The sequence below is a fragment of the Patagioenas fasciata genome, chromosome 4 (assembly GCF_037038585.1).
Source record: "Patagioenas fasciata isolate bPatFas1 chromosome 4, bPatFas1.hap1, whole genome shotgun sequence".
NCBI classification, from domain to species: domain Eukaryota; kingdom Metazoa; phylum Chordata; class Aves; order Columbiformes; family Columbidae; genus Patagioenas; species Patagioenas fasciata.
In genome coordinates, this window is record NC_092523.1 from 56,898,898 (window position 1) to 56,917,083 (window position 18,186).

The window sequence follows — 18,186 nt, forward strand, 5'->3', positions numbered from 1 at the left end:
GGGTTTGGGGTTCCCACTGCAGTTTTATGGTTCCTCTGGAAGGTATTTAAAAATGCTGATATTCGCAGGCCGCCTCCTAGGCTAGGTACGTGATCCTTGTGCATCCAGCTGTGCACATTACAAAGACAGTAGGTCACAAGAGAAGGTTCTAGAAGCCTAGAAACAGCCCAGAGTAGTACAGTAGATACTACAATGATGAGGCAATGTCCACAAGGGAAATGGTAAGAGAGAGTTGGGTGGGGAAAAATTAATGAAATATAACAAGGGAAAGTGTAGAGTCCTGCATCTGGGTAGGAAGAACCCCAGGTTCCAGTTTAAGTTGGGGAATGACCTGTTGGAGAGCAGTGTAGGGGAAAGGGACCTGGGGGTCCTGGTGGACAGCAGGATGACCATGAGCCAGCACTGTGCCCTTGTGGCCAGGAAGGCCAATGGCATCCTGGGGTGTATCAGAAGGGGAGTGGTTAGTAGGTCCAGAGAGGTTCTCCTTCCCCTCTACTCTGCCCTGGTGAGACCACATCTGGAATATTGTGTCCCGTTCTGGGCCCCTCAGTTCAAGAAGGACAGGGAACTGCTGGAGAGAGTCCAGCACAGGGCAACAAAGATGATTAAGGGAGTGGAGCATCTGCCTTATGAGGAAAGGCTGAGGTAGCTGGGTCTCTTTAGGTTGGAGAAGAGGAGGCCTGAGGGGCAACCTCATTAATGTTTATAAATATGTAAAGGGTGAGTGTCACGAGGATGGAGCCAGGCTCTTCTCAGTGACAACCAATGGCAGGACAAGGGGCAATGGGTACAAACTGGAACACAGGAAGTTCCACTTAAATATGAGAAGAAGCTTCTTCTCAGTGAGGGTGACAGAGCACTGGAACAGGATGCCCAGGGGGCTTATGGAGTCTCCTTCTCTGGAGACATTCAAAACCCGCCTGGACACATTCCTGTGTAGCCTCATCTAGGTGTTCCTGCTCCGGCAGGGGGATTGGACTGCATGATCTTCTGAGGTCCCTTCCAATCCCTAACATTCTGTGATTCATTGAACGGCAAGATTGCAGTCCTGTTCTGCAATATCTGGACTATGCACTAAACGTTGATTTGCTTGCTGTTATGTAAGCAAAGATGCTCAGCAATTGAATGAAGTGCAGGTAAAAACAAAAGAGGAGTTGAAAATGTTAGTAAAGGTGTCAGTGTAGACAAGCACCCGAAGCGTCAGCGACAGCTACATGACCAACACTACTGTCTCCCAGCTTCCAAGTGGTCAATGCTAATCTTTCAAAGTCTTTTTATTTACGTACTACATGTTCTATTATATCATGTAAATAGCAGCTACTGTTCTTAAAGTTGCAGAATAGTTTCTATTGCAGTCTATTTTTCACTAATGTCACATCCTTCTCAAAGCGTTCACCTTGGCACAGAAAACACTCTGTACTTGCTGTCTTGTCAGATGCCAGCATTTTTGATTTCTCTTGCTTATTTGTTGTAACCTGTGTTAACTTCAGTATGTAAATTATGGGACTGGAAAAAATAGGTGTCTGCCACCAGTGTCTCCAACAGTGAAGTCGGTTGATTTGGTTTTTATTAACAGATTTATTTTAAAAAAAGGTCAAATTTTTAAAAAATGAGAGTGGTTGAGCCATCAACTTTACAACTGCTGTGACAATTTTCTATTGGGGAGGGAAATACAGAGCTGCTTATGGTAATTATTCTAATTCTGACAAGTTAGGAGCGTCAAAAATCTGTATACAAAGCAATGCAGTCAGTTTTCATCAGTGGAACATGCACATTTAAGGAGACAATGATCAGAAAGGTGGTTCCCTTAAGAGTTTGAGATGAAAAAGATATGAACTTCCCTCTGTCTGTTGTGAAGGAAAAGCTCTATGTCCTTTTCACTTTTGTTGTGCTCACCTTAACAAAAGCAAGATTTGACATGTCCTAGTCCTGACCATCTCTGCAAGAAGCACCTTTAGCCAGAAAGAACAAATCCTGTTTGCTGTTAGATTTGCAGCAGATTCCCCCCACCCCCCTTCAGAAAAAGAAACTTGAACAACTAAACAATTGCAGTAAGTTATTGCTAAAGGTTAAACAGCTGAGCACCGAGTTTCTGACTACTAGAGATGAATGAAGGGGCTTAAGTATAGCTGCATCATAGTGTGTTGGTATTTATAGTCCAGTAGAACTAAAACATCCTGCTGCAAACAGTATCTCTCCTCCTGCAAAACCTTGCCATTGAATGTAAGAAAATATAATCCTTTGCTCAAGCTAATAAATCCAGGTTAGATCCTGTCTTCTTTCCTAAGTCACACAATATGCTATTGTGTATAGTTGACACACTTTCCTTGATCCTGTTTGGGGCAAGGGACAGCTGAGGTCATTCAAATAGCATTAAAGCAGACATTTCACCATCCACCAAAGTTTTGGGTTGTAATTATTTCCAGCTTCCAGTCTGTCCAATATTTGTTTAATTTTAAGGTGCAAAACAGGGTCTTCTGTTAGCAGAAGTTTTTCTTTTAATTTTCTTCACTCAAATACAGGCTATTTTTTTTTTTTTTTGCCTGGGAAATGTCTGATTATTTCAGAGTTAGGTGCTCATTAACTGGTAGTACCATTTTTTTAGTTGGTGTGCAAATAACATCTACAGCCACAATCATCCACTGGTTAATGTAACCTGCAGTAGGTTTTGATTCACGTTAAAGCTGTTCTATAGTAACATTTGTTTTCTGCAGAATTGCTGAAGTCAATTGATGGCCACCTAGAGAAAGCTACTTCTCTTTGCTTCAATAAGTAGACTTCAGAATTTTTTCAAATATATATATATATATTTTTAAATCCATACCATGACACGGACAACCTCTCATCATCAGGTGCACCACAGATGCATTGCAACCACTGACTGTATAAAACATAACAGTGAAATGGAGCTGGACCAGTGTTCAGCAAGAATGCTCTTACATTATTGCACGTTTGCATGTATTGGACCTCAGGGTAAAATGCAGCACTAGTAAAGCCCAGGTGGGTGGAGAAGCAATACTAGAGAGAAAAATGTGTGTCCATCTGACTGCAAAATGCTCTGTCTACACCTGCCCTTGCTGGAACCAGGCGTGAGTTTGCTGTTGCTGTTAGCAGGACAAAAACAGGTCCCAAGTGCCCCATCCTGCCAATTTGTGTGTGTATGTGTGTATAGATAAAGAGCAAATGAAAGCATTTTATTTAAGGGTTTTGGCCATATTTGAGCAATATAAGTCAGAATTAATACAGGAAAGAAGCACAATTATCACGCAGTTATTCAAAACAAGTCCCTGAAGTTGCTGAGACATAAAACCTAACTTTTTTGGCCCTTGGTACAAGCCAGAGCTGCGGAAGCTCCGGTGCTGCCCTGCAAATCAAGGCTAGTCAAGGAGAGGAACATGGTGGCCCTGCCAGCTCCCTTGGCTTTGGATGTCATCTTTGCACTGGTGTCTCATGAAGATTCTTCCATCTCAAAAACCTTCCCGTCATGTATGGCAATTCCCACTACATAAGCCCTGTGCTAGGATCTTTTTTTTACTGTTTTCTTCCCTTACCACACACATCCAGAACATCTTGCAACTTCTTCCCTCTCATCATGTCTAAGGCCCACAATTTTCTGTAATCCTAAAGGTCTCTCTCTTTTTGGCCTCCATTCAGTGCCTGAGATGGATAACCTGCCCTGTACAAGCGTAAGCTGCTGACATCTGCTTTGAAGCAAGTCCTGGGTTTGTTCCTCCCTATCAAATGTCTTTCACTCACTCTGCACAGGTCAAGCTTCCAGTAATGGTTTCTAACTTGGCTTTCTCATCCATTTGGCTTCTCTTGCTGTAACTAACAGCACCTGTGTTTATGTGTTCTCTGTGCTTCTCTGCAAAGCATTTCCTTTGTATTTTCAAGTGCCTCAGAAAGATCTGCTTCTGAAAGAGCCCAGCCAGCAAAGAATTAGGTGTGTTAACTTGAATACAAATTTTAAATGTCAAAACACTTTCTTTTCTAATAAAATGTTTAATGAAATATACAGTCTACTCTTCGAGCAGCTATAGCCTTGGCTGTCTTTGTTGTTGCAGTTCTTTAGTTTTCTGTTAAGAAAAAGATATTTTCATGGACAATACAAGATACACAGAACCTGTAGAGAGTTGGGGGGGGGGGCGGCTCGTTCTGCATAAATCTTTTCTTTAGTTTAAAAAACGAAAGTTGTTCAGAAAAATCTTGACAGACCACTATTTCTAGCAAATTTGCCCAGTTGAAATTAAAACCATTCAAAACATGGTTTCAGCATTCTTAAAGCATACATTTAAATGTTTTTTGTAGCATGATGTAGAGACAGTTCTGATTTTACAGACATTTGCTTAATATGTTTTTTAGGCACAGTAAAGGCTTGTTCTGAACATGACTGGAAGAGCTACGTAACACCTATCAGATGCCTAATTGTTATCTCAAGAAAACTAAAAAGACCAAAAAAAAAAAAAAAAAATAGGAGCTCAGTACAAATTGCCTGTAATACAAGTTCTTTTTAAGCACTAGAGCCTGTTTCTTGTTAGTCAGTAACAGTTTAGCAATACAACTCTCACATTTGCAGTTAAAGAGAAACATCCGTCTATACCTGAGGCATCATCTGTCTATACAAAATGAGTACCCGTGCATTCTTATAAAACCAAATTGCTCCCTGGGGGTCGCTGGTTGGGTGGGTTTAGCAAAATTAGCACCAATTAAGTTATTGGAGAGAGTGAACATAGAAGCGTGAAGCAGATGAGTTGAAGGTGACTCCTGTCCCGGGCAGAACTCTGAGCCACTGGGTCCCGCTCTCCACAGCCCGTACATGGAACACGTTGTTGTTCCTGTTGTACCTGTGGAGCCAAGGTGACTGAGGCGATTACCTGTGTGCCAGAAGCAGGGAGCACAAGCCACTGGATTACAGGTTAAAAATAAAAACGGTAACAAGTATCTACCCAAGGAGAGGGAGCTGCCTGCCTTCCCATGGTGGTTTGAGGATTGCACAGTGCCCTCTAATAAGTGTGAAAGAGAGTTTTGCTCTTCGCAGGCTGTAGATCCCAGAGGTATGAAAAAAGATGGTAACTGCAAAGATGTTACAAAGGCAGTTAAACACCTCTGAGGATTCCCAGAGAACACCCAGACAGAAATGTCAGGACACGACAATGAGGTTTGAGTTTTGTTTTCCTTAACTACTGATGCTCAGATATTGATCAGTGGAATAAAGTTATTGAGCAGTTGGGAACACCCTGTCCAGAATTCATGAAGAAGCTGCAGCCGACGGTACGGAACTACGTTGAGAACAGACCCAAGTACGCTGGCCTCACTTTTCCCAAACTTTTTCCAGACTCTCTCTTCCCAGCCGACTCAGAACACAACAAACTCAAAGGTATGTCTGACTACGGGACACGGTTCACGTGCCAACAGCTACGGTGCAATGCTTTTCCCAGTTTTTCTTCTCTCTAGTTGCACTCCCTTTTAATGCAAATAGTTGCAGAGACGAATGGCTGCATGGGTTTTATTCAGCTGAGAGGCAGCTCTAGGAAGTTATTTTTTTGAGAACCTGGTGCTTGGGCAACCAAGGGAACATTCGTTATCATTGATTAATATGTCAGGCATATCCCTGTGGCGTTCTGTGTGATCTTTCTGTGCCACAAAGAACTGAGGTGTTCCTTTACTCTCACTTTGAACCTAACAAAGGAACAGTAGAACTTCCATTGGAAGTTCTCAATGCTTGCAATGTTTTGTTTTAGGAAAAAAATATGAGTTCAGCCAGACACTTACCTTCTCTAGACAGCAGAAGGGCATCAGCAACATCAACCAAAATGGTCTTGATGTAGCTGAGGTTTAACACCTGCTACGAGTGGACTTCTTCTTTTGAAAAATGCTGTGGTTTGGCTTGGATATGTGAAGCAGAGTACTAACTTAATTATGATGCTACTTGATTGTATTAATATCACTATAAAATATATGTTGCAATGATTTTAATCATATATTGAAGTCCTGTTTTACTTCAACAGGGCATTGACTTTCAAATAGAAAGAGTGATTAATGTGTTTAGCATAGAAAGGATTTCTTGTCACAGCTCTGGAACCACTACAAACTTGCACTGTCTGTCATTCTGCACCACTTGAGTATTTGGGGCCACTTATTGCAGTGGCATGTCAGGGGTTTCATTTGCTTGCAATTTGCATGTCATTACATTACCCAGAATGCTCTTCCAATTAACACCTGTTCCATAGCAAGGCTGCTGTCGCAGCTCTGGTGACAGAGAAGGGTCTGATCGGATGCTTTTGCATACACCTGATTTTATACTCCTGCTACGATAAAATTGATAATGGAATTTTCCTGAGTTTGGAACTAACGAACAGAAATGCCTGCCAAACAGTGTTGTTATCTTCTGTATACAGGAAGCACATGCATGAGAGTATAGTGAATGCCAGTTTTTAAGACATAGTCACAGAAAGAGGAAGAGTATAGTAAAATAATTCCACTTGTGTATCATCCCATGCCCTGCCTAAATATTTCAATAAATAATGTTAACAATTTAATTAGATGTTATTTTTATTCAACCCTGTCTGACCAGATACTTAGTAATATTTTTGCACTTTAACCTTATTACAGTATTTTTCCTTTCATTTTCTTTTTCATTTACACAGGAAATAATTTTGATTGTGGACGATACATTGATAACAATACTAGAAATGTATGTTGTTATCATTTTTTTACATGGGTTTAGATGGTATTATATTTATTACAAACTCTAGGCAGTGAAAACAATTTGGGTAATAGAAGAATGAGTTTGTGGCCTAATAGGCACAATGGGCTATATTATCAGGTAAAATAAATAAATGTTGCAGTATAAGCCTCAACATGTACGTAAGGCTGTGGATTTTTACAGTGGAGCATGATATGTCCCACTGGTTTATACTTTGTTACGTGGGACAAAGGAGACTTGAGCAGTTCTGAGGCAGTTCTGTACCATTATGTTTTGATCCCAGGCTACAGATTTTACATTTTTGCTTCTAATGGGATGCTTGTAAAATAAGTCTGGTCCCTGTGCCTCGTTAAAATCTGTAATGCCCCCCAAGTGGGCTAGGTGAAAAACTTTAGACACAGAGAAATTTTGGGTATTTCTCTGAGCCACCTGGAGTACCTGTAAGTTTCAGTACCATGATCTTATACTTCATTATGTGAGCTTTTGTTTTCTGATTCTGGCAATAATACAGATAGCGCAAGCTCACTTTTCCTGGGTATATTATCCAGCCCTCTGCCTGAAATCTGCACACAACATGTAAGATCCCACTGAAGCTTGTCAGGGGACTTTAGGTATGCAGCCAAGATGTCGATACCTTTCTAACGAATCTGATCTGAAACAACGACTGAAGAACGCTTACTATGCCAAGGCAATGGGCAGAAGGACAGACAAACACTTTCTAAAGGGTTGTGTCATTGTTACTTTCCGAACCCAATTAACCCTTCCCTGGGTTAATTGTCTTGTACTAATACTGTGTTTATCTGATTTCATTGTTTTAGCCAGCCAAGCCAGGGACCTTTTATCAAAGATGCTAGTCATTGATCCGGCCAAGCGAATATCAGTAGATGAAGCCTTACAGCATCCGTACATTAATGTCTGGTATGACCCAGCAGAAGTGGAGGCGGTAAGTGAGGCATGACTTCTGACTTCAGACTGCTAAATGCAGATATGATTCATAGATGCCTGCTGCCTTACAGTAGCTTGATAACAAGCATGCATTAAAGAAACAGTGTTGCGACTGTGGTGATCTTTGGATTTATGGTGAATGAAATATGTAGGGACAGGATATCTCTTAACTCACAATAAATAGGAAAAGCAAAAATACTTCCAGCACACGAAACCATTTTCTGCTTTCTTCTAGAGAACCTAAAGAGAGGATTTTTAACCCATTAGTTTACCTATTTCTTCTAGCTATATAAATCACTCTCAAAAGATACTGTCTTTCTCTCTAAAGCTTTTCTTGTGGAAAACAAGCAAGCATCACTTCCTGTGTTTGTGTTCAATGATACATGTGGAGAGGAGGAGAATTAACAAAACAATACAAAAACCTTAAGTCAGGATTCAGAAAAATCTGTTCCCTGTAATACTAATCATGAGTGAAAACATCTCAATATTTCAACAGGTTTAGAAATCTTACTTTGCCACAATCGTAAAGTATGATCTGAACCTTGAAAAATTAAATCACTGCTGTTCAGATATGTGCTCTGATTCAGTGTGTTCTTGGAAATGCAGTAAACAATGCACAAAACCCCATCTAATTTCGGGTGTGTAGGGCTTTTGCAGAGTATGTTGCTTAGGAGTGCTTTATGGCTCTGCTGTCTAGAGAGGCTTTAGTTTTTGTGTCTTGTTTAGTTTTCTTCAAGACAAATAAGTTTATCAGTCCAAAATGTGAACATGAAATACCCTGCAAGAGTTTCCCCCGGCATGTACATTTTAGTTTCATGTCCCACTTGAAGATCTCATTCCGTTGTCAGATACTTTTGTTGTATTTCCATGCAGTTTTTAACTCCGCTTACGGAACTAGTCTGATGTCGGAATTCAGATTTGTGTCCCTCATCAGATGTGCTTTTCCTGTGAATTTAACCATGTAGAGCCACTTCTGATGCAGAACAGGAAGTTCTGTACAGTGGATATTTCGATGTAATGATTTGCCCAATTTCCAAAGTTTTTTCCTACTGAAGTGGAAGTTGAATTTTTGTCATAATGGGTCTGTCCTTTTAGAAGGAAAAACTTGCCACACGCCTAGAATTACAGCTGATATTGAACCTTGTATTACTGTGCTTTTCTGCAGAGACCAGGGTACATCTACAGCTGAAGAGACAACGGTTTAACTTCTGATTAGACTATAGTCCTGACATGATCTAGAACAAAACACATCCTTTCTTTGGATTGTGACTGTAAAACATGAACAATAATTCTTCGTTTTGCCTGCCGGGTGAATTGGCTGGAATCTAATGAGCCCACTAGGTCTCCAGAGCCTGCAGTAATTAAGTTCTAGGTCATTGAGGCATTTGTCTCTCACATGCACCTCCTGTCACCACAGATACCTGTACAAATGTGGTGCCACACGCTATCAAATAATTTTCTCTGCATTTTCGCTGTTGGCTGTGTTTCGTTGTTCAGTAAAATTACTACAGAATGTGTAAAGCAGTGGAAAAGCAAACTGTCATTGCTCCCACAGCACTTCAAAGAACAGAGGACATCCTGTGAGGAAGGAAGAGCACCTTTAAATGTTCAACTTCAAACACTCAATGTTGTCCTCGTTATTTGCAGTTTGCATCTGTGTTGGAATTGTATCTTTTTAGATATGCTCTGTTCTCTTCACCCACCAGAGTTCTTTACACAGTTATTGTGTAGTTAACATGAGCTGAACTCACATCAGCATCCCCAGCTGCTTTCTCTGTCCCTCTTAACTTGAAAGTTTTATTTTCCAAAACATGCTATACCTTGTCAATAACATACTATAGAATCACACTAATAGTTTTGTCATGAGTACTTTGACAGTGAAGTGTTACCGAATTGATTTGATAGCAATCGCTCTGTGGTACAGAGACCTTTCTTCTCTTGGGATTGCAGCAGGTTAAAAACCAGGAAGGTTCAGGTTGTGTGCAGTGTAAACTAAATAGACGAACATTGGATGAATAAATATTAATTGTATTTTGTCAGAGTGCTAGGTAGTCTAGAAAGAGCCTGGCTTCACTTAACATTCATTAGTTTTCCAATCTCTTTTTCAAAGGGCAAGTTAAGCTGGATAACATTGGTTTCGCAATTAACAGTTTATTGAACTCTAAATTTCCATCTGTTCATGCTGACACACCTTCAGTGGCTAGCTGTGAATAACTTACTAATTATTTTCTGAAGAAAACTTAACTCAGCTGGATTCTCTTTGCCTCTTGATTCAGCTCTTGAGGTGTAGTCAGTCTGTGTTTTTCATCAGCATTGTCTTGATGATGGAATAAGTTTCTTGGATTCATGGGAGACTGGTGGCTTTCTGTTCTTTCTGAAAAGAGTGTCCTGAAGTCCTGGGACTTCTAGTAACTGGCACTGCCTCTAGGAGGAGCAGTTGTTGCTACACTGGAGAGAAAGTTTTACTTGTGCCTATGTTACAACTTGCCACTTCCGGCTGAATGCTTGCTGTCTGATCAGCTGTTCACTCTTTACAAGGCAGCAAGGTACCTGGACATGATAAACTCATGTGGTAACACAAGTGATTTAGTGCTTCAAGCATAAAGTAACTTGTTTTCTCTTGGAAAAAGCCATCTTGGTGTGTAAAACAGGCTGTGAGTCTCTATGACCTCAGACAGGGATTGCAGCACCCAGTGTAGCATCCAGAATACCTGTTGGAGTATCTTATAACACGGCACAGACATCTGACATCCTAAACAGTTACAGTTTTGTGCAGGAGTTAATATTCTGCTGTAAGCTCCAGGTTCTTCATTGTGCTAATTCTCTTGCTCTGGTTGTGCATTACTTTCTGTTGCAATTTTGTATTATTAAGGATTGCTATCACAAGAGCCTTTGCATCTCCACTGAAATATCCATCTTGTTGCAGTTGCCAGGGTTAGGATCAAATTCAGTAAACGTTTCCTAACGCCACATGTTCAGCATGTCACAGGCAATGGGGATATGACTGTGTTACATATTTTTGTTAGATCTTGCCAACTTTGCAGCAGGGATGGGAGTTGGTACTCATCTAAAAACATCCAACGAATGAGCTCTTTGAGAGGTATGTTTGCTGATTCACTTAATAATCTGACTCAGTGAATTTGTCTGTACAGAAGTAAACCGTAGAAGTTATAATAGGGTGCAAATGCATGGAGAACCAGTATTTGAATGAGATGTAAAAAATTAAAAATGGTTTTCCAGGTCATTAATGTTAGTTTTTGGAAAAAAAAAAAAAAAAAATTCTCATGGGTGTCGGTACAATTGTGATCTGATTCTTCCAGATTGCGTATGTCTTAAGTTTCCAATTCCAGTTTGAATGCAACAAGTCATGTTTTCCTTCTTGGTAAGCTATTTTATTAATGTGTGCTATGAAACAACAAGCACCAGCACATTTCATCAGTGCCTTTTCTACTTGGTCTCTGTATCTGGCCCACTGAATTTTGCGAGGTGGAAATGGCATTTAAATCTGCCACTGGATCTCAGTTCTGCAGCTGAACCTGTTTCTAGATGTGAACCAGAAGACAATTCTGGGTCTTCTGGTTCTTCACATCGTTGAAGTGTGTTGAAATCCTTATGCTTTACTAGTCTGGGTCCTTTTTGTCCACAAACTATGCCATAGTTTGTGAAGCTTATAAAAGTGCCTCATGGGAAAGGCAGAGAAATGTGTACTGATTATTAACTGTTCCACTGAGTGCAGTTCAGAATTTGTCCCAGCATGGTTTCAACTTCTTGTGCCTACTTATCTCTAGCTGTGTTTGTGAGCCAGCTTTTATAAATGGAGGACAAAAGCAAATGAAACACTACAGTCTAAATAGGTTTTTCAAACAATTTAGCTCCAATTTTATTCATGATTATTCATGTATGGATTTAGGATTTGTGTTCCTGATGGAAATACGTTGACAAAATATTTACACAAATGCGTATGAGCCTAAGGTGAGTCTGCTACTACAATGCTTCTGTTTTAAGTGTGGAATAAGTTCAATGAACATTTTTGTGTTGCCTGACTGGAAGATTTCCAGTTCAAGGAAGAGGTGGTGATATTTTCCTCTTTCCATGACAGTCTTGCAAGCTTTAGTAATAGTAAAGTGATGGAAAGAGACTGAGCAATGTGGGCACAGTAGCCGTTCTTATTCAAACTAATGGGCAAACAAGTGCAACATTTGTTCTACTCTTCTTTGTCTCTTAAAGGTATTCTCTCATATTTTGAATATCGGGAGACTGGACTGTTCAAACTCATTGCTGCCTCAGTTAGCTGATAAACCACTTAATGGATTTTGCATTTCTGCTCTCTGAGTATTCAGTTTTACTCATTTTCCATTCTCTTTGCTTATTTCCTGTTGAAATTCAGATTTTTTTATTTTTAATCTATTGGCCAGGTTTGAAGCATTTGTCTGCTAGTATCTTTACCTCAAGATGATCTTTTGTTAAAACAGGTTTTAAGTAGGTATTTGTGGTTTGTATTTCACTAGAAACGCCAGTCAGCATCAGATTGGGTCTTTTTCCTTCCACTCTCTTTTTTTTGTGGACTACTCGTTTGAAATCACTTGCTCCTGCATTTTACTGTTCTGGAGCCTGTGAATTTCGGTTTTCTACAATTGCATTCAGTGAGTCTTCTTTTGTGTCAGAATCTGGCTTCTGTGACTGGTCTCATCCAAGGTGCATAGATTTCTTTTCACTGTCCGAGAACAAAGCTTTAGAGACAGAAGCTTAAGAAAAGCCTGGTCTCCTTTGACTCCATACAATGTTGGTGCTTTGATTCTCTGTTGTCTTGATTCTGACCCAAGCCAAATTACATCCCTCTGGGTGTGATCAACAGGCAGATCAGAACTCCTGTGCCAGGCAGAGAGATAAGGAGCACTTTACAGAAGCTTACTAGGTACTGCAGTGTTATTAATCCTTTCTTCTCTTCCTTTACACAAGTAAGTACATTGTATTTGGGGATGTACCTGTCTATTAGATTCCAAGTAATAGTGCTGTTGTTTTCCGGTGAAGTGAGAAGAAACACCGTAAGCCCAGGTTTTACATTCTGTCTTTCTGTATCACAGACAACAGGTACTAACCATGGGTTTTGCTTTGCCTTCCCCAAGTGGGCCTTGCCTCTTCTAGGGGAGCACCTTTCCTTCATTAGCTCACGGCTTCAGAGATGTGCATCCATTTTATGGGTTGGGTGCCAGAGGGTACAAAAGGAGCCTAGGCTATTTACTGTGAGGTGAACAGACAAGGATGGAGTAGAGGGAGGAGTGGGAGAAAGGATGAATGTGGTTTAGTGCTACAGTTAGGCTACGGTTGGACTCAATGATCCTGAGGGGCTCTTCCAACTGGAATGATTCTATGAGTCTATGACTAGCAAAGATGAATGTTCTGCAGCCTTCTCAAGGAAAGTTTGCAGTGGACCAGTGAGCACCTTAATGAATTCTCCTTTAGGATTTGCAGCATGATGAGGCTCTATGAAGGAACAGCCCTGCTTTTCACAGGCTTTTTCACAGGGAACCAGAAAAGAGAGTGATAGGAGAGTGATAGAGATGCTTTTCATCACTTGCATTGTGCTTAACCTCCCACTATTTAATCCGATGACCCCACTGGGACTTCCAGGCCTGTGCTGTGGTTCATTCACCCATGTTCACTGCACTCTCTCTTAGCGGTTTTCCATAGAGTGAGGTCTTTCATCATGTGACTAAAGGTTTGGTGGTGGAGTGGGTTTTTTTGAGAGTCCTCCTCCCACATCACATAACACGAGGCAGGATTCCTCCCACTGTCAATAACCCTGTATAGTAGAGATAACACAGCAGAAACAATACAGAGGTATTAAAGAAGATAGCCTTTTCAAGCAGGGTAGCATTAGATTTAGTCCACTTACGTGTCTAGTTAGATTTCTCCCTATCTCCAGTAAATGGCTACATCAACAGGAGTTGGGCATCTGTTGTACAATATTCATTTGGTTTGGAGGCTTAGGAAGACAGGCAACTGAAAGCTTTTGTTGTGGCAGAAGTGTTGAAGTGAGCTTTTGCAGTGCCATGGAGTGTCACTGAGTGCTGGAGTAGACCATGAAGAGCACTGAAGACAGTTCAGGGAATGAGCAGAGAATTCATTGTCAAGGTTTAACTCAGAGGTAATGACCCTCCATGTCTTCCCAGATTTACAGCGCTACGAATGTGAGAGGAACAGATAAAACAGCCCTGTCCAGTTAGGAAAGCAGAATAGTGAGACAGTTACAGTCCGTTTTTATAAGTCTATTAAAAGTTTATGGTCTTTCACAGGCTGTATGGGAGCCATAAAAATGTCTCATTCTAATGGGTGAAGACTGTGACACAAATGGAAAGCGGTAGGAATGCAATACCCTTTTCCCTCTCGATGTATAACAGCATTGAACTCTTCTGGTTGGCCTTAAGTGCCACGTAGCAATTCCCTGATACAAGGAGGAAGAGGATCTGTTAAGAGATGTGGTAATTGCTATTCACTAACACCAGGAGGTTACACAAACTTCTGCATAAACTTCTACATAGACTTCTGTGTAAAAACAAACCACATCCGAAGCCTTCAACAGCTCTGAAACAATCATCATATTTACATTTAGAAATAGGCCTTGCACAGTTTTTGAGCTTACCTGTGGAGTGAGTGGGTAAGCCAGATTTTGGATTTAGGGGTAGTTCTTTCGTCTAACATACTAACATCATTAGCCAGCTTCTTTTGAGCCCACCTCGCTCGCTGCAGTATCTTTTACAATAAAGCCAGAGCATTAGGTTCTCCAGAATGTACATCATCGCTCTGAAATTCATTTGTATAGTGTTGTTCCCAGGTAAGATAATTTCTATATTCAACCAATTATAAGTGAAATACACGTTTCTAAAAAACATGAAGACATAGTAGATAATGCGTGTTTAAGATTGTATGGAATTCTCAGGATTTCAGGAACTGTTGAAATTTGTTACCAATCTTCACACCTAATTCATATGTAGGGAAACCAGCATTCAAAGAGGAAAAGTATTATTTACTAATGTTACACAGGAAATCTGTTGTAAAATCAGAATAGGAAGCCATAGACCTTACTTCTCTGTTTTATATTTCAGTTAAAGGTTCCTTCTTCCTGCATATTATACGCAGAAACTGTCTTGATTCTACTTTTAAACGAATACTGATGTTTATTACTCTTGTGTTACGATATTTACTTTACCTTACAGTATTTGGGCTATTATTATGAATAAATGAGACACCCCATACATTTTCTTCCTCAAAGTGAGCTGGTCTTTTTTAGTGAAGAAGACATTTCCATCATCTCTTGCCTCCCCGCGCAGACTACCCTGTTTATTGTAGATCACCTCAATATCTCCCTGGTGACATATTAACCTCTCTATTTTCTTGTCCGAAAATGCTGTGCCTGAAACTTTGTTTTCACTTGCACAGCTGCCTTTTTTGACGTTGCTATACGTTCTTATCCTTCATTGAGATGAGCTGTGAATAAATCCCAGATCTGACAGTTAGTTTTTCATATCTCCTGTAATGTTTATGCGACGCTGCCTATATGTATGTTCCTGTTTTTATCGTAAAATGTTTAAATCATTCGTGAACAGGATGGATTCCTAGGCATGTGCTTCAGATTAGCTTTAGTGTTGCCACCTGGGTGGCTCTGCTGCCAAATTTCAGAACACTGATGCTGGTTGTTCTCTAGGACAGCATTGGCTTGAGCTGCCTTGTCTCCAGTCTAATTTCTTCCATGTTGTTGGCATGAGAAATAATTTCAAATGGGAGAGATACCTACTTACTGGTATCAAAGTAACGTTCTTATGCAAGACTGTCGCTGCTTTCAATTCCTTTCCATAATTTTTCAGTTACTATGTTTTTTCATAAAATATTAACCAAGTGTTTTTCAGCCAAAAATATTTGCATGCATATTTCTGGAAGATGCTATTTTAGAAGAATTTCTGCTGTTTAAGGGCAATTGTTTAGGACTCAATGTTGCCCATTTTTTTCTTCAGCTATAAATGATTTAGGAATCAATTCTTTTTGGAACCTCTTGAATTATCTGTGTGACCTCATAAGTGGTTCCTACTTGGGAACAGTATTGTTCTGCTCCATTCCATGGGAACAAATGTAGTTGCAAAATTTACCATAGATTATTACCTGGTGTTTTCTATTAAATGGTTTCAAAATCCATCTTAGATTTTACTTACCTGTACTTACTGCTTGCTCTCTGACATTGCCATCCATTAGAGGAGAGATTTCTTAGAAGAGGGAAAGATCAGATGTTAAAAAAGTACCTTTTCAGCATTTCTCGATGTTGACAGAATTTTACAACAGTGATATATCATGTGGGGTTTTATTTGCTGTAACTAACACTGCTTTCAATATCGGTTTTATTTTCATAGGATTTATATTTCACTGGGGTGTCTCTGTATCTAGGACTACCCATGAGGGGCTGGGCTGTAAATTATAATTCATTTTTCTGTGCTTGACAGCCCGTGTGTTGCCTTCTATTATTGTGATGCTATTTCCTACAATGCTTACGAAGGAGATCTCGTTTGCATTTCTCAGTCTGATGTCCTCTCCAGGATGGAAACTGCTTCTGTACTGTTTTAGCCCTTTCTGTATAAACTATCTGTGACCAGCTGTTAAATAAAATCTACTCAAATTAATTTTAAGTTTCGAAGTTTGTTACAAGAAAACAAAAAAACAAAACAAAAAAAAAGGCCATCTTTTTTGCCTGTGAGTGCTGAACATCCATGATGATGGAGAAGCGTTTCTGGAGACCTCTGTGAGCCTGGAAAACAACACTTGAATAAAGGTGTCACCTTCACTACATGTGACACTTCGTGGCAGAATCAAGGCTGTCAGGTTGTACATCTTTTCTGGTATTCTTTTCTCTTGCTCAGCTCTGTGCATATTTGGATGTTGTATCTAAACTCTGCGGTGATCTGCCACAGGGGTTTTCCAGCAATCAGTTCCAGGGACTGGTTTTTTGCTTAGGGGCTGATGGTGCACATCTGTTGTCTCACAAAAGAAGTTTGCAGCTCTGCTTTGCACACAAGCATGGATATTTTGTCTAGTCAGCAGCATCTGTCCATTTCTAGCTGAAAAGTTATGGAAGCCGAACACACCCTCTGCAGCAATCTACGTTAATGTCAGCGAGAAGTAGTGGTTAGAGACCAAAGAGACATTTATCTTCTTTTTTCTCCTCCAAACAAAGCTCAGGCTTTTTCCAGCTTACTGTTGTACTTATCCGTAATCTACTCAGTCATCTGTGCGCGGCCAAGTAATCTTGCCTCCTGCTGCCTGCCATCCTTGCAGTCCAGCTGTTCAGAAACACCTCAGCCCACAGTTCCTTCAATGGTGGAGTTTTCCTAAAGGCTCTGCAAAAGTTCCAAGGAACGACTGGGCACAGAGGCATCTCTTTTTCCATCTCCACAGCCCACCGTGGAGTCCCTGCGCAATACAGGGTGAAATCCGAGGCCACTGACACTTTCATCTCTAGCTGACAGCACACCGGTGTACTTCTGCTTGCACTGCAAAAATAAAATATAAATAGTAGCAGTAACATCATCTAGGTTGTGGCAAAATACAAAGGAATTTTTATATTCACCTGTTATGATCTAAGCCATTTAACGAATTATTCAACCTCACGCTATTAATTTTTACAGCCTCGCATTGCCTCTGGTATTTGTATATCACTAATTCTCTCATTGCCTTGTATGCTGCTCCAGACTCTGCAATTCTGGGAACAGATGCAGAATCAAGCCTTGCTCCTGCCAAGCTTTCTAAAAACAGCTCATCCCGAGGTCTTTGCTGTGCTGGCACTCGCTCTGCAGAGGCAGGGACAGAGACTGCAGGATTTATTCAAGTGGGAGGTTCAGACCATTCCTTTTGCTTTCTAGCAGCAGCACACAAACCAAACTGTGTTGCTTTGGGAAAGTGAGAATACATCAGCCTCAACGTATGTTTTGTTTTTTTCTCTAGTGAAAAGCTTTTCGTCCCTGGGTGTTAGAAAGGTATTTAACAAATCCATCTAATTCCATGAAAAACACTGCCTTTCATGGGTTTTGGCGTGGGGTTTTTTTAGGGTGTGTTCTTGTTTGTTTGTTGTTGTTTTTTTTTTTTTTTAAGAAAAAGGTCAGTGTGGATATTTTTGGGGTTTTTCTGTAGTTGTTACTATATTCAATGAATATCAAACGTAATGCATAAATATTTTAAAAATCCATTTATAAAATGTAAAAGCCAAGAACCACTGAAACAACAAGGGATTATTTTAACGTGTACTAGAAAAATATAACTAATTCCTTCTCTTCCACATCTAAAAATAGATTCTGTTCTTTGTTGCCACTGCAGTCACTTGCAAATCAATCTGATCTGGGAAGAAAATGGCTGCCTTAAACTGAAGCTAGATGCTGCCACCCATAGGCTTGATCCGCACTCTGTTTTGATTTAAGGGTACTTTAACTATACTTTTTCTGAAAAATGTACAGGCTAAACCATATAACTCTCAGCTGGCACACGATGTATAAAGG

General features: G+C 40.3%; 2 protein-coding genes across 10 annotated transcripts in view; one reads left to right on the forward strand and one right to left on the reverse strand.

Annotated features, from left to right (window-relative positions):
• The window catches only part of MAPK10 (mitogen-activated protein kinase 10), a 161,352-nt gene that overhangs the window by 126,185 nt on the left and 16,981 nt on the right, over positions 1 to 18,186 (forward strand). For all 8 annotated transcript variants that reach the window (XM_071807961.1, XM_071807958.1, XM_071807959.1 and 5 more), the window contains 2 exons: positions 5,195 to 5,377; positions 7,525 to 7,649. In XM_071807961.1, the coding sequence (XP_071664062.1) occupies positions 5,195 to 5,377; positions 7,525 to 7,649 (308 nt within the window). The remainder of the gene's footprint in view (positions 1 to 5,194; positions 5,378 to 7,524; positions 7,650 to 18,186) is intronic.
• Positions 14,866 to 18,186, reverse strand: part of LOC136101075 (uncharacterized) — a 42,745-nt gene continuing 39,424 nt past the window's right edge. For both annotated transcript variants that reach the window (XR_010651303.2, XR_011738851.1), the window contains exon 7: positions 14,866 to 17,187. The gene's annotated coding sequence lies outside the window, so the exon portion shown is untranslated. The remainder of the gene's footprint in view (positions 17,188 to 18,186) is intronic.